The sequence below is a fragment of the Candoia aspera genome, chromosome 5 (assembly GCF_035149785.1).
Source record: "Candoia aspera isolate rCanAsp1 chromosome 5, rCanAsp1.hap2, whole genome shotgun sequence".
Lineage (NCBI taxonomy): Eukaryota > Metazoa > Chordata > Lepidosauria > Squamata > Boidae > Candoia > Candoia aspera.
Genome location: NC_086157.1, coordinates 112478425 through 112503718, shown reverse-complemented (window position 1 = coordinate 112503718; position 25294 = coordinate 112478425). Strand labels below are relative to the sequence as shown.

The 25294-nt window shown below is 45.4% G+C and overlaps 1 protein-coding gene across 2 annotated transcripts in view; it reads left to right on the top strand.

The window, feature by feature from the left end:
• ACER3 (alkaline ceramidase 3) overlaps positions 1-24336 on the top strand; it is a 59234-nt gene extending 34898 nt beyond the window's left edge. The window contains exons 2-11 of one of the 2 annotated variants that reach the window (XM_063305955.1): positions 2864-2974; positions 4283-4335; positions 5692-5744; positions 7767-7848; positions 11676-11711; positions 15307-15365; positions 16425-16526; positions 18593-18697; positions 19671-19716; positions 23927-24336. In XM_063305955.1, coding sequence (XP_063162025.1) covers positions 2864-2974; positions 4283-4335; positions 5692-5744; positions 7767-7848; positions 11676-11711; positions 15307-15365; positions 16425-16526; positions 18593-18697; positions 19671-19716; positions 23927-23980 — 701 coding nt within the window. In that variant the 3' untranslated portion in view covers positions 23981-24336. Of the gene's footprint in view, positions 1-2863; positions 2975-4282; positions 4336-5691; positions 5745-7766; positions 7849-11675; positions 11712-15306; positions 15366-16424; positions 16527-18592; positions 18698-19670; positions 19717-19845; positions 20030-23926 lie in introns of those variants that run through there. The other variant, XM_063305956.1, reaches the window with a different exon arrangement.
• The last annotated feature ends 958 nt before the right edge of the window (positions 24337-25294 follow it).

Here is a 25294-nt window from a genome sequence, read left to right as displayed (position 1 = left end):
AAGTTTGGAAGACAGTGGAGCTCCTTGCCCAACCCAGTGCGTACTGCCCCTCTGGCATTTTCCCCCTGTGTGTCCTGAACGGCAAGTGTTCTCGCAGAGCTTGTTGAATGTCATCTAAATGGCTAACCGACTTTTGAGTTAACTATACTGTCCCAGACAGATTTATGACATCTTTCTTAATCACCACCTACAAGTGTAAACATAAGATAGTAAGGAGTCCTGAGTACTCTGACTTGCTCAGTGTGGCTTTTTGAAAAGTGTTCATCATCAAAACTTGGTGAGGGGAGGGGGCAGAAGTGTCTAGATCAGATTGCATAATCTCTGAGCCCCAGGACTGGATATGGCCTAAGTTGTTGTTGTTATTGTTGTTATTATATTTTTATCCCACTTTTTATATAGTTCGGTCAACTCAAGGTGGCAAACATACCTAATACCCCTGCCTCCTCCTATTTTCCCCACAGCAACAACCCTGTGAGGTGGGTTGGGCTGAGAGAGAGGGACTGGCCCAAGGGCACCCAGCTTTCATGCCTAAGAGAGACCTAGAACTCACAGTCTCCTGTGAGTAATTTTTAATTTGTTTAATTGTAGTTTTTAAAAGGCAGCTCATTAAATATGGAAAGGGAAATCTTATTAATGACTTCATTTGATTTTAGTTATATTTAAAGACGGATGAAATGAAATCAGGAGCATGGCTTCTGATCCGAGAGTCTGACCAGACACTGGTACGAGTTCATGTTTGACCCTATATAGTAGTAACTCGAGTGGCAAAAAAAGGAACTATTTTGCCACCCTTATGAGTTGGCCAAGTGCCATCCAGCAGCCCTTTTAAGGCTACTCACTCCCCTTTAGGGAAGAGGGTTCGCCAAGACCGTCTGAAAGGCTATTTTGAAGAATTCTCACGCCATTTGGCAGACAAAACTTGACTCAAGCTGGACTGTGCCAATGGAGATGATTGTGGGCCCATCTTTTGAAGTGATCTGGGATTGTTTTGAGTCTGGGAGTCCCAGGGAAGCGGATAAGGCTTTCTGCAGAGTTAGTTCCACTATTTCTCAGTTGGATCCCTGCCCCTCATGACTGGCTAAGGCATCTTAAGAAGTGGCAGGAGATTGGATCCAAGAAGCAGTCAATGCCTCCGTGAGCGAGGGGCTGTTTCCATCACCTCTGAAGAAGGCTGCAGCGTGCCTTTACTTGATCTGACAACTTCAGACCCGTCTCCAACTTCTTTTCCTTGGAAAGGTTGTGGCAAAAGTGGCCACCCTACAACTGCAAATGGCCCTAGAGGAAACGGATTATTTGGATCCTTGAGAGTTAGGTTCCTGAATGGGTGGTTCCAGTCAGTGCCTGGGGGGAGAGGAGAGATTACCTGGAGAACTCTACTCTGTGGAGTGCCTTGGGGATCTCTCTCTACTCCTTTCTACAGCTACATAAAACCGCCGAGGAAGGTCCTCCATCAGCACGGTGTAAGTGCCATCTAGATGGTGATGATATCCAGTTACGCATCGCATCCGCAGGCCAAAAAAGTGATGCAGTGGAAGCACTGACTTAGCCTGGTGACTGTTAGAGACTGGAAGGGGAAGATCGGATCTCACTGCATCTCTCCAGGGTGGGGTGGTGTTGAGCTTGAGACGATTCCAGGGAATTTCTGCCTTTGATTTTAAACAGTTATGCTGCCCCACTGTAAAGTAATCTTCAGTTATGGGGTTCCGCTCACCATCACTGGACCCCCCGTTTGGATTACTGTAGCATGCTCGCCACGGGGGTCTCCTTGAAGAACAGCCAGGAGCTACAGCGTTTACAGAATGCAGCAGCCCAGGCAGCATGGGCAAATCCTGACGTACCTGGGCTTCCCCACTGCTTCAGGAGCTACATCGGTGCCGCTTGGCTTCAGGCTGTGACTCCAAATGCTGGTTGGCCCTTTTAAGGCCTTCTATGCTTCTGGGCCTGGTTATCTGAGGGACTGCTTTCTCCTGTCTTTGTCTCCCCATCCAGCCAGTTCAAATAGGGCCAGCTCCTCCAGGCCCCATCCCAGTGTCACCGATGAGGGCTTGGAAGGGGGTGTTTTCAGTAGCCGCCCCCACTCTCTGGAACTCTGTCTCGGCAGGGATTCGGTCAGTCTTAACCATTTTGGGCTTTAGGAGAACTTTGAAGACCTCCCTGCCTCCTCTTACATAGGGCAACGTGTTGCAATTTCGAAGGTGGGGTTGGGGGCGCATGCTGTTTGTGTGCATTGGTTTGCTGTCCTTCTCAGTCTTTTTATTTTTAAATGCATTGGGGGGGTGGGGTTTCCAGGGCCATTATTTTATATGTTGACATTATTGGGCAGCCTTATAAATCTTAAAAATAAAATAAATTTCTACATTTAAATTGCTTCAAACGACAAGCGATTGTAGTGTCACCAATCGCTACAGTCAAATGGAGTCTTTGGGAATGGGCAGCAATTTAAAAAAAAATCCAGCAAAATATAAAAAGGTAAAAACACAGCTTAAATGATGTAACAGTTGGGGCTGTTGGCCTACATTCCAGAAAGGTGCTTTTAGAAATGGCTGCACCAGTTTCTTTTATTATTGAATGGGGAGGAACAGTGATTCTTTCCCTTATTGTAAAGGAAACCATTCTGTTGTCAAAGATAACTGAACTATATATTGTCTACTGCTGTGCCAGCTGAGGTCATTCCAAGCTTCTCTGCTCTCCATTCAATTATGTATTTATACCCTACAATACATAACCTAATTGTAGGAAAAGAGAGCAGAGATGCTTAGAATAACCACACTAGCTTTCCTCTCAAAAATGTTGTATTTTCAGTGAATAGGCTGTAAATCACCTAAAGTTGTTCATTATTTTTTCTTTGGTTTCATTTCTGCAGGGAACACCGTTAGCAACTTGATTTTCATTCTCCCTCCAATCTATGGTGCAATTCAAAGTTATAAAGATGGCCTTGAGAAACGATACATAATAGCTTATTTGTGTGTCACAGGTAAGTGAGCGTCTTTTCCACTTGTGATTTAGTCAGATCAAATGGTTTTTCTTCTACTTCTACTCAGTGGGATTTTTAGTTTGAATGCCCAGCCTGTATCCACATGAAACACTGCTTGAACAGTGTGGCGTTGTTAAACATTCAGCCCTGAAAACTAATGTGAGCTGTTCTAAGGAAATTTTTTTATCCATCAGCTCTTTTTCCGAATCCGTTTAGAATGTTTCGTTGTTTAACCCAGCAATTTCAAGATGTGTGGACTTCGACTCCCAGAATTCCCCAGTCAGCATGCTGGCTGGAGAATTCTGAGAGTCGAAGTCCACACATCTTAAAGTTGCTGAGGTTGAGAAACTGTGGTTTAACCTCTGCTTTTGCTGCTGCAAGAAAGTCTGGGGACTGCCCTCCCCCCAGCTATTCCTTCCCCATGATTTCCTCTTGCTGTGTAGGACCAGTTTCCAAAATCTCAAGCGCGCCCTTCAGTACTCGAAAGTCCCTGTGGGATAGTGTGTATTATTTGGGAGTTGCTGAGGCTTTGTAATTTATAAGGTCACCATGTTCTTGCAGAAATCGTCTGGTGCCTCCCTTACGCTACTAATTGCTTTGGGCTTTTCTGTATAAGTTACCTATCTTACACAGTTTTATATTTGGTATATTGTAATATTGTCTTCTTTTAAATATTGGTCTTGAATCATGAATAAATAATGACATTAAATAGGAGTAAAAGTAAAAGTAAAAGAGCATACAAACTTTACTGGGACCTGCCTGACGGTAAGCACTAGTCAGGCTTGATAATAACCTGTGCCTATATATTTGTCCAACGTTTAGTTTTTTACGCTAGGGTAGAATTGATTATTATCCTTATTCCCCTATTACAATACATTTTATAGAAGATTGCTATCTTTTAAACTTAGTACAGTACCAGTTCAATTTTTCAGTAGATGTTTTATCAGCTTATGGTAATTTTATAGTTCGTGTGTTTTATCTTGGCGACTTTTTAATTTTTATAACTGTTGTACTCCTTGTAGGCGTGGGCATTCTCAATGAGTTTTTTCTACTTTCTCCCTTTTGCTGGGCAAAGACCAAAATAAATTGAGTGAGTGGGGTGGGGGGGGGGAATGAAAAGCTGAGTGGAAACTTGTCAGCCTGTCTTCAAGGAACATGAAGCTGCGGAATTGAAAGGGATTGTGGTAACGTGGATCCCAGTTACGGTCTGTTCTTCTACAGTATAAATGTGCTAATGTATCTTAAGCATGACTGGGAGAAAGGAAGCAAGCAAGCTCCCCCCGTAATACTTTCTTATTTGGATTTCAGCTGTGGGCTTGGGCTCATGGTGCTTCCACATGACTCTGAAGTATGAAATGCAGGTTAGTAGCACTTGAAAAAGTCTGCAGGTGACTTCTTATGGACGTTGCATAACCGAGTGGCATGCGGAATCCGTTTCATTTTCGGGGTTGGTTGTGAGTGGGGAGCTGCGTGTGCATTTACAGTGCGTTTTACCGTGAATTAATGATGTGCAATCAAGTCATTTTCAGCTCCTAGTGACCAAATATGCCAGTAAGGACTGCTGCAGATGGTTGACATACTTTATCTAAGAGTCCAGAGCATCAGACAGACAGGTTGACTAATCTAATATAAGATCTGCCTGTACATAATCGTGCAAGACAGTGGTTTTGTTAAAAGCTGAGATTAGCCACAAATAAGTCTCACTGCAGGAACCCCAAGGAGATGAGCTGTGAGAAGATTTTCAGTTTGATTCTCGGCTTTGCCAAGAACCCACGAGGTAGTCTTGGGAAAGGCACTCTTTTAGCCTGTGCGCAGAATATGGAGATGATAACCCAGGTGAATTGTGGAGTTGTTAAAACTAGGCAGACGCTTTCTGCATTTATTGCATGTGTTTGGTTGCTTAAGGTTGTGTACATGGGGGAGATTAGCCTGAAAGGCTGGGAGTGGCCAGAGTCATCCAGTGAATGGGCTGGTCAAGTGGGGACAAAACTTTGGTCTCTCTAGTCCAGTGTTTCTCAACCTTGGCAACAATGCTGGCTGGGGAATTCTGGGAGTTGCAGTCCACACAGCTTAAAGGTGCCACGGTTGAGAAACACTGCTCTATCGGTGTCATATTGTCCAATAATCCTGGCTAGGATGGAGCTTACACCTTACTTTATTCTGATGACTGACTGGGGTTAATTTCTTACTGCCCTTAATGAGTGAGCAACAGTGCTTCTTGTCAGACCTAGCCATGCTTTTACCATACAGAGAATGGTGAGACTGTATCTCAAAGTGGCAGTGATGATGTTGTCACTTCACCTAGACCACAGTGGTCACACCGTAGTCCCAACACTGCATGCAGTCTGAAGCTCCCTCCAGCCAACTGCCATATCTCAGTGACACGAGTGCCAAAAACCAGTGGCAGAGTTTCTCGCCATTCTGTGGAAGGAAGTGCACAACAGCTGTGGTAAAATAGCTTAACAGCGTTGTAGGAACAGAAGCTACCAATCCCTCCCCCCAGATTTAAAACATGGAAAGCTTTGGGTCTACCTCCTTTGCCTCTTCTTCTTTTCCATTGCCATTCTCAGCACCCCCACCCAAAAAAATAATGCTCCCCCCGGTCACTAAAGGTTGCCCTGCCCTGACCAAGAACTCTGTGGTTTTGACTCAGGGCTGCCATCTCTCTTTGAATCTTTTCTGTAAGTATAAATACTATTTTGTTCTGCTTTTCACAGCTGTTGGACGAGCTGCCCATGATCTACAGTTGTTGCGTTTTTGTCTACTGCCTGTAAGTATCTGTCATTAGTTTCCCTTTAATAGCCGAAGCCAATTAACGCTTCCTCGCAGTTTTAAAGTTTATCTCACTCGCATAGAAATGGGGACTGAAATAGCTATTGGAGGTAAAGCACTGAATCTGCAGTGTTCACAACAGCCACCCTTTTGATCCGTGCAATTTACTGCCTCCTAGAGGAAAAGCAGGAGACAGATCCAGTAAATCCAATAAATGTATCAGCCAACTAGCTAGTTTCTTATGGAGAAGAAAAAAATCCACTGTTTTGGCAATACGAGTCTTAGGCGAGGCAGTGGGGATTCTTGGAAACCGTAGAAAACGTCTGTATCTTGTGAGCCAACAAAGAATCCAGATTCTGCACACAAAACACTTTTGTTTGTTTGTTTGCCTGGTTTTCTATAATAAAACCAGACTGAGTTTTCCTACAAAGAGAAGTGGCTAGAGGATTGAATGCTGGTGCTAGATAGTAGCAACTCTGAGAAAAAAACAAGAATCTGTATATGACATTAAAACTTTTCCAGTAACTCAAATAAACTCAGCCTTTTTCCCCTTAAAACAGCTGTTGAAACAACTTATTTTTTTCCCATAAGCTGATTATGAGTTTCTTTGATACCAAACTTATCAAGATGTTCAAGTCTGTACTCTTATGACGGTGTGATGGAGATGCAAAGCCCATGATGGGCTTTGAACTTCTGGTTTTCCAACTTTTTTTCCTAATCTTAGCTGCACTAAAACGTTCAACAACTATCAGGGTCTCCTTTTATATTGTGGTGCTTAACATGCGGGGAGCATTTCCTCCTAAGATAGCATTTTTTGTAATGTAAAACCATTTTGTTCTTAATATATGTTGCCTCTTGGTATATTATATATGGACCTAATTTTTTTTTAATCTGTTCAATTGAATCCAATTCTTGGAAACGGCCTGGACAAGTCCCTGCAGTTTTCTTGGCAAGATTTTTTGGAAGTGGTTTGCCATTCCCTCCCACCTAGGACTGAGAGAGAGTGACTGGTCCAGGGTCATCCAGCCGGCTTTCGGGCCTGAGGCGGGACTAGAACTCTCCTACCACGCCTGATTGGCTCTTGGGCTGAGAGAGGGACTGGCCCAAGGGCACCCAGCCGGCTTTCGTGCCTAAGGCGGGACTAGAACTCTCCTACCACGCCTGATTGGCTCTTGGGCTGAGAGAGGGACTGGCCCAAGGGCACCCAGCCGGCTTTCGTGCCTAAGGCGGGACTAGAACTCTCCTACCACGCCTGATTGGCTCTTGGGCTGAGAGAGGGACTGGCCCAAGGGCACCCAGCCGGCTTTCGTGCCTCAGGAGGGACTAGAACTCTCCTACCATGCCTGATTGGCTCTTGGGCTGAGAGAGAGGGGCTGGCCCAAGGTCACCCAGCTGGCTTCGTGCCTCAGGTGGGACTAGAACTCACCGTTTCCCGGTTTCTAGCCCAGCCCCTTAACCACTACACCAAACTTGTTCTTGACCTAATTTTAGAGAAGGGGAAAAAACAGGTAGTTCTTCTGTTAGGAGAGGAAAGAGTATTGTTTTAAGAATGACTAGAATAGGTTTTGCTTCTCATCATTTTGTCCTATGGATTATTGAAACAAGTTTGTCAAGTTTGTACAACACTCAGATCTGCAACTTAGGTTTGCCAGAGGTGAAAACAGAATCAATGTACACCCATGAATAATTATTCCTATTTCAGACCCTCTTCATATGGGAAAGGCATAACCTCGTGTTTTTCTCCCATCTTGCCCTAGCATTGAAAATTATTAACAGTTCTGCAAAAACTAGCAGAATCTGAGCCAGTTCCCACAAGGTTTTGCATCAGCTTATACATGGGATCCCTTATAATTTTTTTTAATCCCACCTTCCACAAAGCATTTAAAACTGCAAAGAAGGTTTGGTTGCTCCCTGTCGCCCAAAAAGCCTCTGTTTGAAAGCCTCGCGACAAATTGAGTGTTAAGAATTTCTTTTGTCTTCCTTGTGCCTCCTTAATCCTTTGCATTTGTGTTTGTTTCAGGTACGAATGTTTCAAGTACAAGAAAACAATCAATTACCCTCTCCTGTTTCTACTAATAGCCTACAGCATTGGCGTCAGCATAGTAAGCAGTATTTGTCTTACCAAAAGTATTTTTGTAAGTGGGGTAGGCTCCGTGCTCACCTACGCTGCCTGCAAATAGTGGACCCGCCCACCGTGTCCCTTTCTTTTCTGCATCATAAAAACACTCTCAGTCACACCACTGTCCATGACTCAAGAAGGCTTCAGCCATAGATTATAGAGGACCTTGCTCTAGTGTGGCAAAGGCAGAGAGGGAAGTGGCTTCAAATGAACTAACTCTCCAAGCTGCATCCTTGGAGAGCTGTGAATTTTTTTTCAACACGGCAGGCAGCTGAGGATGTCGCCATAGGAACATACAAATCTGCTTTTTAAAAAAATGTCTTTTACTGATTCAGGCTGTTGATTTATCTTTTCTATCCTGAATAGTGCACTGAGGCTCTTTTGGTGGGTCTTGAACCTGCATGGAAATCATTACCTGCCTTCCCATTCGTACCAGAACCTCACATTGTTTTCACTTATCCCTACCAGCATCTCCTGTAACTGTTTGGAACATAAAATTAGATTGGGGGGGGGGAGCACAGCAAGCGAAAACTGCAGCTTTCCATCTCCGAAACCCCACCCTGACCAAATTAACAGAGCTTTCCACGACTTCCTGCCCTTTGCAACTTGTAGAAATTCCTGCTAGCTAGGAGTTCCAGCCGTTGCAGCCGCATCTGGAAGAGGCAAAGCTGAGAAGGGAATGGCAGGATTGTTCTGATGACTGACATGCCTCAAGCACTGGGCAAAAGTGGAGGGCAAGAGAGGCATGGAGCACACATTCCAGCTGAAGGGATGGGGTGTACATGACCCTCTCCCCTCAAGGGAATACTGTGGTATAGAGAAGCATTCTGCATCTTGTTTTCCTGAACGAGAAGCGTCTACAGTCTGTAGGGGGGAATCAGACCCTCATAAAAGCTGAGCTTCCCATGTCCCCTCCATTTCAGACTCTCAGTCATCTTCCTGAATAACGGCTTTTGCATCCAACACATTTAACTAAACTGAAGATATAACAGCTGCATTCACAGAGCTTGCTACGCTTGTTTAATTTGAACCACGATTAATTTGGGGATGTGTCCCTTAATGTGTCATGCTAACCCATCCTGTTTAGTTAATTGTTCACTCTTACTTAAGGCCAGAATATGAGTGGCTCATTAACCAAGTCAAAGGTATGGTGTCAATGTGGCCAGTGAGTCTCTTGTTCAGGCAGCATCTTAGCACAATGTGGGGGTAAAGTACAGTGTTGCTTTAAAGAAGAAGGGGGTAAAATGTGGCCCACGTAATGCGGAAGAGCACAGTTGAGCATCTCTGTAGTCTGTTGTTCTCCTAAGCTGCCATCTCAGGTGTATATTTCAATTTACGGTTGCTGCAAATCCGTCCCAGTTTTGCAGTAAATGCACCACTTTAGATACACTTTCCTTCCAGCTAGCTAGAAAAGTAGGCCTTCATAGGAGAAGCAGAGAGGACGGTTGACCTGCGTTTATACTTTCTGTTAACCGCCCAGAGTCGCTGTTTGAGCGAGATGGTTGGTGACTAAATTTGAAAAATACATACATACGTACATACTCGTATCAGTATGCTACTTTATTCTGCCATCTCCACAGGTCTTCTGTGTCTTCCATGCCACATAAACCCCCTGATATTAATTGCGTGCCATCGAGTCAATGACCAGTCATAGCGAGCACATAGACCTTCTCCAGGATGATCCGTCCCCAACCCGGTCCTTGAGGTCTTCCAACAGGGCACTCATCACTGTAATCAAATCCATCCACTTTGCTTCTGGTCATCCTCTTGTTTTTCCTTCCACCTTTCCCAGCACTGTAGACTTCTCCAGATACTTAGGTCTTTGCATAATTTGTCCAAACTACAATAATTTGAGCCTGGTCATTTGTGCGCTGATTTGTTCTATGGTCTATTGGTTTGTTTTCTTGGCTGTCCATGGCTGTCTTCCTCATATTAGAGGAGTTAAACTGTGGAAGCTGCTGTTGGCTGTTCTGCAGGGTTCATGAAGGATGAGGCTGCTGATGGCCAGTAGTTGAGATGTCTCCTTGTTACCCCACTACAGCTGGTGGTTGTACCTGTTGTGATTCGTTTCTTTATATTAATCTTAGTCCTAGTTTTTCACTGTGCTCCTTGAGTTTCATTACTAGAGCTTGCAGATCCTTTGCATTTTCAGCTATTCAGTGTAGTGTCATCAGCACAGCACAAGTTACTGATGTTTCTTCCTCCAATTTCAGAACCAGGCCCATCTTCTTCCAATCTAGCTTCCCTCAATATATATTCCCCATATAGGTAAGGGCATAATAAATAGGGAGAGGATACAGCCTTGCCTCACTCCTTTGCTATCCTGAGCTAGTCTGTTTCACCATGTTCTGTCCACATTGGAGCTTCCTGACCTGTGTACAGATTTTGCATGAGGACAGTGAGACGTTCTGGGGTTCTCATTTTTCTGAGCCATTCCACAGCTTAACGTGATTGACACAGTCTACAGCCTTTCTATAATCCTGACTTCTTTCTGGTCTTCTTTGTCTAGCGTGCATCAGCAATAATGTCTCACGCTCCTTGGCTTTTCTAAAGCCAGCTGGAACACCTGGCATCTCCCTTTCTGCACGGGGCTCTAATCTTCGTTGGATGATCCTAAGCATTAGTTGCTAGCATGAACTTAGGGATATCCTGTGATCATCTGCACACTCTGTTAAGTCTCCGTACATATATAGCCACTGTTTGGTTGTTTGAAGACAGCTGGTAATGAAGGCAATCATTGGAATGGCAGAAAATGATTAGTCGTTCTCCTGCTTCATTTTAATTTCCTAAGCTATACAATCCAACTGTATTTTCCTCCGTAATATCTCCAACATTGGCGTTCCCATCTCCAGCCACAAGCAGCACATCTTGCTTGCCCGCTCTGTCAATTTCAAATTGATCATAAAACTCGGCAACCTCCTCTCCTTCTGCATTGTAAACTTGAATAATCATCATATTAAATGGTCGTCTGTGAAGTCCAGTTGATATTGTCCGGCCATTGATTGCATCACAGCCAAGTACTGTTCTTGCTCCACCCTTCCTAACTGTGAAAGCAATGCTGCTTCTCCTCTGTTTTTCATGTCCTGATCTTCTGTGATCTCCTGACTGAAAGTATCCAATTCCAGTCCGTCTCAATTTGCTGATGCCTAAGATGTCAATGTGTAATCGATTCATTTCATCTTTCACTGTGCTGAGCTTTCCCGTGTTCATGCTTCTTGTGTTCCATGTCCCCACTTTATTTCTGCCTTTGCAGCTTTGGATTTTCTTTTCTTGCATCCCAGCATCAGCAGCTAGATGTCTCGAAGTCTTTCATCTACCCACGTCATAAACACCATTCATACCAGTATTCTAAGAGATCCTCAGCCCTTCCTCAGTAGCACCTTGAGCACCATCTGGCCTGAGGGGCCCATCATCCAGCTGTGTATTGTCAGTCATTTTATTTTGTCTGTCCATGTGGCTTCCTTGGTAAAATATGGGAGTGGTTTACCATTGCCTTCTCCTGCACAACGTGAATTCACAACTTCGCTGTTGTCACTCAAGAGATCATCTGCCACCAGCATCTTCCTATATTGCTGCTCTCTGATGTAGGTGGCTGCTTGCTTTAGCTAGGCAGCTGGGATGACCTTCACGCCTTGGGGGACCCTGCTGGGAATATATGCTCCTGGTGTTCACTTCTGGTGCCTTTCACTCATCCCTCCCAAGAACGCTCCCTCCCCCTGCCATAAGGAAGCAGCAAGACTTGAGAGGGCCCCATGAGATAGGCAAGCAAACATTTTTAGGTTGACAATATCTTGTGTTTGCTTTCTGCAGGTATACCTAAACTGGAAACAGCCTATATTCCACCAGGTAATGTTTGTTTATTTCTGTTTCAACTTAGGAAATGTTGTTGACTGGTCCATTTTTTATCCCCTAGTCTGGTCATTGTGGATATGCCAGTCCAAGTGGGCTTTGCAGTTATGGAGCTTTTCTGTTCAGGCATAGCACTGGGTATAATTGCATATATTAATATAACTCTCCCCAGCCTATTGACTGAATCGGCTAGGAAATATTCCAACATAATTTGGAGACCTTCTAGCTGCGAAAATCCATACTGCATACATTATACACGTTGCATCCATCCATACAATTCAAGGTCGCTGTATTTAGTCAAATACATCTTCATTTCTTAAAACAAATTTTCCAGCATTTGAAAAAAAAGTTCAGAAGGCTAACCCAGAATAAATCCATTTATGTTGGGAGAGCCAGATCATCTTCCTTTGAAGGAAAATAATCTGGTATTGCTTTACTGAAAGCAGCTACAATTGATGACTCCCTGCAGTGGTTGTGATCAGGCAGCTTTTAGCAGGGGTGATTTGATGACCTCAGTGGCCTCTTCTAAATCTGATTCCTCTAGTTACAGGGAGCCTTTTCTGGCTAAAGCATTGAGGGAGGGACCCCCCCCAACACACACCCCAACACACACCCCAACACACACCCCAACTCTGCAGATGTACCCACAGTTCCTTTGATTTATTGCTTTCCTTTTACCAGCCTAGAATCTTACTAGATGACTACTGGCCTCATAAGCTCCCAGGATTAAATTATCTGGGATCTAGGTACAAGCCCTCCTGAATTCTTCAGGGTAGTTTAGAAATGAGGTTAGGACTTAGCCCTTATCTTTTTCACCTCTCTACCCACCCCGCAAAAAGACTCAACTGATGTGACATCAGCAAAATCATGTATTCCTGCTAATGTTGTAATGCTAATTTTAGATTTCAATAGATCCTTGCGCTGGGTTCCTGAACACCAAGGCAGCCGACTGGCTAGAATTCTCTTTGGGCCTGTTTCCCTTTCTTTTCCCACCTACTTACCTGTCACTTAACCGGCTCACTTTTATTTATTTCTAAATATATCTTTTTACATGGGCGTGTAAGGATGGGGACTGTCTTTCAACAGAATTAAAATTGGATTTGTGTTAAACAATGTCATGCCCATATTAGCAAGGCGCTGGCAGTCTTGAATACACTTTTCCAACCAAGGCGGAGGCTGTAGGACCAGTTCAGATAATTGCATGATTTAGTAGCAGCTAACCTTGGCCGGCGTTTCTGTTTTTCTAGGTATTCTGTGTGTAGTAAGCACAATATAAATAACCCTGAGAAAGTCTGGGGCCAGAAAAACCAAACCCTTTCCCACTTAATTATGTGGACTTAATTTGTGATGATTGCGTTCTGAATTCGTTGTGGCCTGTCATTATGTTAGGGAGCCGTTGGCCTTTGTTGGCTCATGATGGGAGTTGTAATCCAGCGGGTCTGAAAGGTTCCTCTTTGGGGAGGGCAGTTTAATACATAAACAGAGGGAGGATGCCATTTCTTCCAAAGCTGTACTAGACTTCATTTATGTCTTTTCTGCCAGTTAAGAATACCACAACAGCCTGCATGATGACACACGCCAAGTAATTCATGCCACCAAAATAGACCAGTATCTGTTATATGCATTCTCCTGCTCACTCGCTCTCTTCCTCTCTCTCTCTCTCTCTCTCTCTCTCTCTCTCTCTCACACACACACACACACACCACACACACACACCCCTCCTTCCCTCACACTTCACCAATTCCTGCTTCTACTGTTTCATCTCCTTTCCTCCCATGCCGATCCCTGTTGGCGTGGCCTGTCCCGAAGAACCACACGGGCCAATTACATAATCCTGGGTGGGGAACAGCCAGCCCACGGAGCGTTTAGTTCTGGCTTGTGGTCTCCCTTTCTGACACAACTGTTAAGCTTTGCTTAAAGTAGTTCCAAAAAGATCCCACAAGAGATTTTTGAAAATGTTCCCAGTGAGAGCTTTTTCCCCAAGCATGAAACTGGCCAGAAGGCGGGACCATACACTCTCTTCCCTGCGTGGCCCCCTAACTCCTCTGTTTAGTTTGAGAAAACACACCCCTGGGCTTCAGCTCGGTAGCTGTGGTGGAAGCGGGGATTGAAAAAGACGAAAAAAGAAGGAGGTGTATGTTCCTCAGTTGCACTGGTGGGAGGTGTGGAGGGGGCTGATTGTGTGACCACAGCTAAAGAGGTCTGTCTGTCTACCTATATCTACCTACCTACCTAATTTGTATGCCACCTGATTCCCAATGACTCTAGGTGGCTTCAGGTGGCACAGAAGGCAGTGGGGCCTGTCTGAACATTCATTCATTTGTCCAGTATGGCTGCACATCTTGAATACATAACTCGGACAGCTAACAAGGAAAACAGGTTAAAAACATCATCAAAAAATGAATATAGCGGCCAGGATAAAACCATCCAGTACAATTAGCATAACCACTTTGCGCCAGGCTCAGAAACAGAACCAAGTCTTCAGGGCCTTAGAGAGCAAATCTAATCTCCGCTAATTAGAGGATATAAATGTAGATGAACGTTTGTGCATTCCTGAGTGGCTCTGCTTGAATTAATTGTAGGTGTGTCGTAAGGGGTGGCATCTCCCACCACTGCACGAACACCACGTGGAGTTAAACAGTGGAAGCTGCTGTTGGCTGTTCTGCTGGGTTCATGAAGGATGAGGCTACTGATGACCGGTAGTTGAGATGTCTCTTTGCTGCCCCCTGAATCCTAAACAGCGGGCTTGAAATGCTATTGCTGAACAGGGTCAGGGGAAGGGTGCCACCATCTGCCAGGCTGGCTTGGGGGCTTCCCCCCATCCAGGGGGGCACTGGGCAACATAGAGGGCCAGATCCAGCAGAGGAATTCTTCAGTTCTTATTTTTAATGGCACAAGGAAAAATGGTTCTGTGCCTTTCATGCCAGTTTCCCACCCAGAAGCCACCCAGGGAACCTGTTTCTCCCTTCAGTTTGTAAATTGTATTTAAGTAGAGCTGACCTATCCTTACCTGTAATGTGGAATACCTGTCATGAGTGAGGATGGCGAGCAGGGGGCTCCCATCCAGACTGTTAAGCGCATGCGTAGCACTGAGGAATTGGGCAGCCATTCCAAGAGACACAGATCGGGCCCGCCTTAACCTCTGGGGTTTATATGGCTGGGTTTTTCCCACGCTTCTTCAGTTTGTTAGGATTCCTGTTATGTACAAGCAATAAAACATTAGAGACCAGTTCCTTGTCTCAGCGCGGTTCCTGGCAGTTAGGACAAGACCTTTCACATAAAATTATCCGTTACACAAGACACTTTACCACATCAGTGACAAAGCTACCTGCAAGGCAGGCTTCCTGGGATCGGCTTTATCCTGATGAACTTTGTTTTGAGACTTAGCATTTGTAACGTGAACCCAGAGCCATTTGGATCATTTCTGTTTCAGCATACCTCTGCAGATTCAGAAATTTCATTCAAAAACGAGAGTAGGGGTGTCGGTGAATATAACCAAGGAGGTGCAGCCTTGCATGATTTTGCTGGAAGAGGAAGCGCTGCGTTTTGGACGTTGTGCTCGTGAATTCATAAAAACTCCTCTCTCCCCCAGGTCATGTATGGGTCATTGGTGGCTGTTCTAGTCCTACGCTCTGTATATATAGTGTTATGGTAAGTAATGAGTAATGAGTTAGCGATGAGCTGGCTGGCTCCCCTTGCATCTAATCAAGAGCTCTGCCTCGTAGAGAGAGAAATCTGAATTGCTGTTTTTCTGACGATCCTCGCCCTTCTGTTGCTCCACTGCCTTTGACTGGCAACCAGGAAAAGTATAACCTAGAGCCCCATTGTTTGGGTATCAGCAGCACTATCTCTGTGGTTTGTAAAATGTTGTAATCCCAGCTGCAAATCACCAGCGAAGCGCAATTTTGCTACACTCAGTCACAGAGCGGGAAACCGCCAGTGAGCTGCTCTGCACATCTTTCGGCCGTTTACAAGGGAATCAGTGCTGCTGCTTCGGTGCTGTCTATGCGGGCCTCTTAGGCCCCAAATAATGAGGTGTGCACTCTTATCCCAACTCTGTGCACAGTTACACTCACGTAAACCCCGTGCTGACCCTGAATTACTCTTGCTCACAAGTAAGCACATTTGCAGTAAGTAGAGGACAAGGACACAGGTGAGCTTCTTAACTTTCCTGCTCTGTAGTAGAAGGCAGTAAGAGTAATCGAAGTGAAGACTAACAAATCTCAGAAGTTTCTAAATAAAAGCAGGGAAGAAGATGTTCAGACCAAGGGCAGAGTGAGGGCTGGTTTTCCAAGAGAAAGCTAATTTGGGTTCGGAGCATTGATCTTGTGCCTCTGCAAAAATGCTTTCCCTGTTTTTGAAACCAAATGCATGTTTAAACAGAGATCTGGGTTGGGCTGGTTAGTCCTTGGAAGGGAGACCACCAGGATATCCCAGGAGCTTGACCCAAGGATGTCTGTATCTTTCCTGCCTGTGTGTGTGCAGCTTTTTGCTTGGGGTCGGCTGGCCTACATCTTTGTAGCAGAACATTGCTTGGGAGCATATAGCCCCCCCCTGCCTCTTTGGGGTTCCCAGAATGGTTCCCATCCACTCTGCCACACAGAATGCAAAGGAGAAATCCTCCCAGTGAAGACCTGCCAAAAAAATAGCGGAATAACGTGGAGTCAGAAGTTGCTTTGAGAGACCTAAGCTTGTTCTCCTCCCCTCTAGGGTTTACCCCTGGCTCAGAGGGTTGGGATACACGTCCCTTACTGTTTTTTTGCTGGGCTTCTTCCTTTGGAACGTAGACAATATTTTCTGCAACAAATTAAGGTAGGTGAATTTCAGGGGCAGAATGCTTTTCAGATCCTGCAGAGTTCTGCGTGTTTCCTCCTGTTCATCTGCAGTTCTCTGAAGGGAAAAATCGCGCAGAGAATTCACTCTTCTAGCTGGGCGTAGCTGAATTTGGGGACAAGGTGGCCATTCTCACACCGTGGCTTTTGCTCCGCTGTTTGTTTTGATTACCCCTCGCCTGGGCTACTGTAACGCTCTCTACATAGGGCTGCCCTTGGAGACGACCCTGAAGAGACAAAAACGCAGCAGCTGCAGCACCAGCGAGATAGTCCCGCCGGTGCAGGACGACACCAAGCCTCAGCTCCCTGCGCTGGTTGCCAGTAGGCTTCTGGGCCCAATTCAAAGTGCTAACGATCCCTAATTAGGACCAAGGATTGATCTAAGCGCTGCCTCAACAGAATGGAATCTGCCCTTCTGGCAAGGACATCTAGAAAAAGCCTGCTGAGAGTCCCCCTCCTCATGAGGTCCTTGGGGCAGGGACTAGCTGGCCAGCCTTCTTGGCAGAAGCCTGCCCCCTTCGCATCTCTCTTCCTGCAGACCTCCGCATAGCTCCCACTCAGGAGATGCAAAAGTATAGAGTATAGAACATCTATACTTGTTCTGCAACATTATGGAAATGTCTATTGCCCTTTCCAGGCTCAGAGAATTCCTCCCTCCTTCCTACCCATCCTCCCTCCCTCCTGTATAGAAGCCCATCTCAGCAAGCGACTCTGGGCAGCGAACGATAGGAAGTAAAAATAAGAACAATTACCCCGTAAATACGAAAAGCGCAGAGCAGCCAAGGAAATCATCACAATCAACAGCACTAATACAGCCAGGAGATGGGTCCAGTCACACACTCGGGGGCCCAGGCTCGGGCACAGAACCGGGCCTTTAGGGCCTTACGAAAGGCCAGCAGGGTCAGGGCCACCCGGGAGGGAGGGAGAATACTCCACAGTACGGGCTCTATGGCAGAGAAGGCAGCATTCTTCAGCCGACAGGACCTGAACCGTGCCCATCCTGCCGGACTGGACTGGACAAGGAGAAACAACTGGGAAGAGACAGTCCCTCAAGTCCCAAGCCAGGAAGGTTTTTAAAGGTGACAGCCAGCACCTTACATTGCACCCAGAAGCACATTGGCAACCAATGCAGCTCATGCCAAGTAATCGGTGCCATTGACTATTCATGCGGCCGCATTCCGCACCCGTTGAAGCTTCCGAATGCTCTTCAAGGGCAGCCCCATGTAGAGCACATTGCAGTAGTCCAGACAGGAGGTCACAAGGGCATGAGTGACTGTGAGCAGGGCCTCCTGGTCCAGGAAATGATCCTGAAATATAAATGAAACCAGTGAGCTTTTGTCTTTGCCCCAGTCATGGCATTTTGGAGCCTGGTTCCCAGCAGGTCACTCCAAGTTGTCTTTTTATGTTTATTGCCCAGTTCAGAGTTCGCTCAACCTGATCATCTCAATTGGTGAATCACAACACAGGTGACCTAGCCTTCCCCAACAGGGTGCCCCCTCTTTTCCCCACATCGAACATGGGGAAGGGTGGCTGAGTGAAACAAGCTCTGTGCAACAGCAGCAAAGAAGGGCGCTTTCCTTGCCCATGGTGTTGGCTCCTCTAGGGCTTGTTCAGATTCAGCAAGAGAGATCTTTCAATATCCCTTTGATCATCAGCAGGGGATGAACTGCCCCGTGGCTGAGACGGTTTCTCTCCACACGTCAGCGGACTTGCAGTTATGGGAACGAAGAGTCTCCTAGACTCCCGGGAAGCCTCTTGCCTTCAGAGAGGCAATGCGTCTGACCGTTTGACAGCTTTGCCACGTCCTCATCTTGAGGGCATGTTTGTCTTCCCCAGAGCATGCAGCTTCTTAAAGGTCACCTCTTGGTCGCATCCGTCGGCTGTCAGCATAAGAACTGAAAATGCTGCTTCTGCCGATTGTCAGACAAACTGGAGTTTGTAATGATGTTGCTTGGTCTTTCTTGGCCAGGAGGCTAGAAAAAAGAATTGCGTGAGGGGATGGTTTGGGAAGAAAACATGTGACTCGGTTGTTGTCTCTCTCTGCAGGAGCGTACGTGAGAGGCTGCCTCCAGTTGTGGGCGCAGTAACACAGTTCCATGCTTGGTGGCACATTTTCACAGGGCTCGGCTCCTACCTCCATATCTTGTTCAGGTGTGGCCCCTTTCCTTCCCCATGGATGTGGGGTGGGGAAGTTCTTGCTCAACAGCATGTTTTATAACTCACTTGTCTTCCAAAAAATGCTACTTTGGTAAAGGGTTTGTTCCTGTTGATGATCGGCAACTGCTTCTGGGGTGGACCTGAAGCAGTTTTGTTTTTTCCCACTTTGAAGAGAAGTAGCAGTGGTGGTGAGTAGATGGCAGGATGGAAGGAGTGGGCAACAACCTGGATTCAGTCCGGATCGTTGGGACAGCTAGAAATAGAGTTGAGTGGCTGCAGTTCCTTCTCTTGGGTGCTTTGCTCAAGAGTCTACTACAGTATTTCTCAACCTTAGCAACTTTAAGATATGTGGACTTCAACTCCCAGGATTCCCCAGCCAGCATGCTGGCTGGGGAATCCTGGGAGTTGAAGTCCACATATCTTAAAGTTGCTAAGGTTGAGAAACATTGGTCTACTAGGTATGTAGGTTCTTTCAGATCAGGCCACTGGCCTGTTTTGTCCATCGTTTCCCAATCTGAGCCATTTCCAGTGGTGTGGCCAATCCCCAGAATTCTCAGCAGTGTCCGTGCTGGCTGCAGAATTCTGGGAGTTGAAGTCCGCACATTTGGAAATCGCCCCAGTTGAGATACACTGACCCAGCATTTTAACTGCTGAGACTGACTGGCCATACTTTTCCAAAGTCCTGAACCCAGGACTGTTTCCCAGCCTTACTGGGCAATGCAGGGGATGAACCCAAACGGCCTGCACACACAGCAGGCACACCGTCAAAGGCGCCAGCCTCCACAACGCCTCGCTTGGTGACCTCCTGCTCTAGCAACCCAGGAATAAAAGTGCCATTGCCGACCCAGCGGCGGAGCTGAGTTCCACAGGGGTCCGGATGGTGGGGTTGCAGGCTATTTGACTTGAGTTGTTGATTTATCCAAATGCTTCTTTCAATCTGCTTTTCTCCCCTCTCTCCCGATTCTAGTTTATATTCCCGGACACTTTACCTGAAATACAGGCCAAAAGTCAAGGTAAGCTGTTAGGACTCTTGACCAGCAGAATTGGGTTTTTTTTCCCCCTCCTAATAGCTAAGGCTTGTTAGACCAAACCCGCAGTGGTGGATAGTGATTTTTTTTCCTTTCTTTTTTATTTTATTATAGAAAAAAACAAAAGATATGGCATACATAAAATCTGCAGAGTCAATATAACATTGAGAAGAAGTTGTAAGGACGCACTGCATCCTGAAATCTTTTTTATTTTATTGCGTTCAAAGATTTATAACATTTAATGCTTGCATTTGCTATTCCAAAGCAGAATAAACAGTGTCTCTTTTTCCCCTGAGAATTTGTTGAGTTGTAATTTTATCATAAAGCCCCTCAGCTTAAAGATCTCTCAGAAGCGGAGGGAGCTGAAGGCTTCTGGCATTGAGCTGACATGTAGATCCCAGCTATGTAGCCTGATTTATTTGTGGCTCCAAATCAGATGCATCCACCAGTTTGTTAAGGCAGCCCAGCAAAATACCTTTAAGGTCCTGAGGCACTTAGTAATGAGTTATTTAACTGATTGAAAATTTGAAGTATTTCCCCAGTGGTGGATATACCTATATTTTATACAAGAAATGTAAGGCTGCGTTTCACTGGAAATTTTGAATCTGACATACGTTGATGCATTTTGTATGATGCAGCCGTCACTGTTCCTCAAATGCACATATATTTGGTGACTAATGACCCTCAGCAGGTGCTCTTGTGACATGAAGGTAACAAAACATCTGCTGTGCAGATTTCTCTTTCTTGTTCGATTGATTTATATTCCTGGCATGTTTTGAATAATGTATTATCAAGGGGAACTCTTAATATGCAAGACACAGACCTTATTTTGTTTGGTGGAAGCACAGCAATGCTTTATTATTTCAAACAGGTTGAGAACAAAAATAAATATATAAAGATAAATCCACACAGCAGATGTTTTATTCATTAGCTTGATACCTTGCCTTTCCTTCTGGAGCAAAAGGCAGCATACACAGCTTACCTTCCTCCCATTTTTTCTTTCGACAACTAACTGACAAGGTAGATTAAACTGAGAGATCCTCTCCCAGTGAGCTTCCATGGCTGAGGATGGGCTTCAGCCTGCTTCTCTTGGTTCCTAGTTCAACCACTAAACCACCCTGGTTGGTGTTGTGTTCTTCGTCTTGCTAAGACACTCTTTTGGGACACTGCCCAGAGTCCCTCTTTTGGGGGAGTTGGGTGGTAATTAAATTTGAATAATAAATAAATAAAATACTGTGCCAAGCCCTCCAGCTGCTCAGGGAGTTCTATCTGCAGTTTTCACATACAGTTGTAGAAAAATGCATTCACCTTGTACAATTGTGGATTTCCCCAAAGCATCTGATCAGTCATGGTGGAAAGTAGAATGCAGGACAAGGTGGACCTCTGGTCCAATCAACCAGGGCTACTCTTGATTCTCTCTGTCCCGTGCTTCCATAAGAACCATCCTTGCAGTTCAAGTGCATCCTTTATGTACAGAGTTTCCCAGAAGATATTCCCAAGTCTTCAGTAGTTAAAAACAAAGGCAGCAGACAATGGAACAAGACTTTTCTACCTGAAAGACAGGAGAAGTACTTTAGGATAGAACAGGTCAGGTTTGGTTGGACACATGTTTCATCTGATGAGTTCCTTCATGCCAACGGCATTTTTTGGTGAAGGCTCTGCTGCTTCTCTGTGAAGTTTTTTTTTTTTTTTTTTGGTGAATCAGTTAAGAGAGGTCGGTCACAAATCTTTGCCTTTGATCAACTGGGCACTAAACCATAACTTTAAAGAAGTTGTCTTCCAAGAGGCATTTCTCCTGTTCCTTTTCCAGAAGGAATTGCCTCTTCTGTGTGCTGTGATAGATAGATCCATCATCGTCTTAAGACCTGGAGCGTGTTCATGGTGTGTTGTTCTTGTAATATGCATACCTGATGGTCAGACAATTTAGCAGCAGTTCTACCTGATTCCAACTTCTAAAGACTTGGGAATGACTTAGAGCATTGATGCAAACAGGAATATAAGACATAATCTTCTTGGTCTTCCCAAAGCTTCCAGCATTTCCCTTGAAATTTAAGTAACAGGTTGCCTTTTACTTTACCAAAATATTTTGGTTGCCTTAGAGTAGAATTTTGCCCTTTCTTTTAAATTTCATTCCCCGCCTTTCAGACCATTTCTCGAATCTGACAGGATCATTCAGGATTTTAAGTCTGTCATCTAGAAACCTAGCCCAGCATTGTGCCCTCGGTCACTTGATCAGCCTTCCCCCCTTCATGAGTGTTAATTTTATCAACACTGTTTGTATTTATTTTATTTAAAGGGCTTAAATGGCCGTCCCACTCAAACATTACAACTCCAACTGCAACCAAAGAAAACAAAAGAATTTGAATTAAATTTGAATTAAGAACCAAGCAAGGATTGATAAGTGCCCTGGCTCACGTTCACCAAATTGCACCAAAATGTATGTCTGAGAAAATCTTCCCGCCTCTTCAGAAGGTCCCTGATGAAGCCCCTGTTTTGAATCCCGATGGAGACCTCTGACATTTCCAAAAGGGCCTCCAGATCATTATCCTAAAAGCTCAGGAAATGTGCCCACAATTGAACTAGATGGACTTGAGTCATTATAAATTAATTTATGATGTCTTCTTTAACATAATAATACATTAGGGAAGAAAACTCTCTGAAAACAAATTTCAGGAACAACTTGCTGAAAGCGACTAAGCACACCTTGGAAAAACAAGGACAGGTTCAGGCAGGGTTAAAAGCCTCATAAGCCTAGCAGGGAGATCGCTTTAGCTTCTCCCCCTGCAATTGGAGCAACTTAAGTGCTTGATTGCCTTTTAAATCCTCCCACTTCATATGCAAATCCTGAAAAAAATAGGCGAGACCACTCACAACCGAATCTTTGCAAATGGCCTTTTGTTTAAAATGAGTAATATGCTGTGAGCACGTTCAGTGCTACTCTGAGGAAAACTGCCAAGGTTTTGTGAAATGTTTCCAAAGGAACCAGTTTTGTGGGGCCCCTCCCTGGGATAAGGAGCTCCAAAATCAATGCATTGACTGATGTCTTCATCAGGGGTGCTATTCAAGAATCACCACAGGATTTACCCAAAGGCAGCTTCTGAACCATTTGTGACTAAAGCTTCTCTAAGTGGGTGTAGAATCGGTGGGTGTGGTGGAAGTAGTCAGCATCTCATTAGATCTCATTTTGTTTTGGGAAAGAACATCTACTCCACCTGACTGAATTTCGGTGCCCTCAGGGCTTAGAGCACAGAAGCACAAAGCAAACACGCGCCCTTCCCCAGACTCTGCAGCCCACAGGCACACAGCGACACTTGCCAGCTTCTCCTCTTCTGACCGAGGATGACGTCCGGTGGGCTGTTCCACAGTGTGACAGTCCTCCCCGGAGTCTTCCTGTTTGGCCAGCGGCAGCAAGCCAGGATGGGCTTCTCTTTGCTTCTCGTGCCTAGGAATTGAGGATCATAATAAGATGGTAGCAGAAAGAGTGTTTCACAGAAATTCTAGGCCGTGGCCACCAGCCTGGCTGGTTTCAAAGGAGGGTTGGAATCACGGTGATCCATGGCTCTTAGCCTCAGTGGCATGGGACTGCCCCTGAAGGCCATCTGCTGGGAAACTAGTGGGCTTCCTTCTGCAGTTGGCTGGCCACTGGGGGGACAGACTGCTGGAAGAGATGGGCCAGAGGTCCAGTCCAGCAAGGCGCTGCTTACATTCTTATGCTCCTGTTGTTACGCCTTTCATTTTCTGAGGTATACTGTTAATTATTGTAGCCGTGGCTTCTACAAGGCGATAAAGAGTTATCCTCCTCCTTTTTTTCCTCTGTAAAGATTGAGTGTCTAAAAAAGGAAGAGCCTTTCTAATCCAAACATGCAGTGGCTCTTCAGAAAGCTTGACATACTTTTTCCTAGTCACAGCTCAGGTTATGGAGGTAAAAGAATGATCTCTTTACTATGAAACGCTTTATCCACTGACTTCTGGAGGGATTGTGGAGGAAAGGTGGAACTTTTTCTCTGATTGTCCAGCGGTCCCTTGTACTGGTTTCTCTTCCCTAGGATAAAAACTTAACATGCATAAAGCACGTAGAGATAAGTAAGTACTGTAGGTCACTAATAAGCAGAGGAGGTTCTCCAGGGAGGTAAGTTTATTTCTCTTTTGTCCTAACCCAGCGGCCTAAGAAACCCTTTTTCCTTCCTTTCAATAGTTTCTCTTTGGGATTTGGCCCATTCTCTTAGTAGAATCAACGAAGAAGCCGTAAGAAGCACGCTGGCCAAACGGGAATAGTCGCCAGCCCTGGAGACCTTTGACTGCCACACTGGAAGATCTTGGCACTGCAAAGAGATTTTCTTTCTTTCTTTCTCTACTCCTGCAATGATGGAGAATCACAAAGGATCAAGCCCTGGCGGGTCAACAGAACACACGACTGGAGGTTTTCCTCGCGTTTGCAACGTTAGAGCAATTTTTGCGCATTTGACGGCTGGTGATTCTGGCCTGGTGAGGTGTGCCAGGCACAGGCAACTGCTGTGCTTTTTTCATTTGACTGATTAGACGTCCAATCTGTGGTTGGGACCAAATGCTTCTGGCTGGATCATGAAACACGAAGGCAAGTGCTCCATTTGATATTCTAAGGGATTCAGTATTTGTCGCCTCGTTATCGGTATCTTGTAATGGTTAGGGAGAACAATACCCTGTCAGTTTTTCAACATCGGCTTCTTTCGAGAATCCTTCCCAAACCTGGTCCCTTCCAAATGTGTCGAGCTAATGGGAGGTTGCTAGCCAACACTTCCAGGGAGCATCAGGCTGGGGAAGGTTGCTGTAATGAAGCCCATGGATTAATGCAGCCTCTTCCAGAGTGGGGCTCTTCAGGTGCTCTGGGCCTCCCCCTCCCCAAATTCGCAGCCAGCCTCACCAAGAGGCCCGCTGGCAGGAATTCTAGAAGTTGGAGTTCCAACAGGGAGGTCCTCCAACTGGAAAAGCCTAGATCTAAATGGCGGTAAGATTGAAGTGCTCTTCTTTAAACCCTGTCTCTGTGTGTGCCGTTCCCAGTGAAGAAAGTTGCCTGCAAATGGTTTTCCTCCAGGTCCAGAGGAGTTTTGAAACCCATGATGCTCAGTCTGACAGCAGCAATTGCCCACTGAGTTTCCTGAGATACTAATAGAATAGTATTAGCTGGTGTAATGTGTCCCACAGACCCTTACAAAGCATGGACAGAGCTGCTGAGGGACACTCCCCAATCTTTCTGTTCTTCGAAGGATTTGAGGCTGGTGTGGAAGCAGAGTGTTAGTTACATCCACTCCTGCTAGGGATCGTTGTAGGTCAGAGGGGGAAGCCTACTGAATACGCAACTTTGAGATGTGAAATTTTCATTCCTAAGCAAATGTAATCAAGAACCAATGCTCTTTTTAAAAAAAAAAAAAAAATACCCATTAACTCACGTGTCTGCCAGACACCCTGTCTTTCAGATGTGCAGAATTAGTATCAGCCTATCCTTGGCGAGTGATTGTTGAATCACCCAAAGTTGTGAAGGTATCTGTGCCTCTTTGGGCACAATGGAAGACAAGCAGGAGAAAAG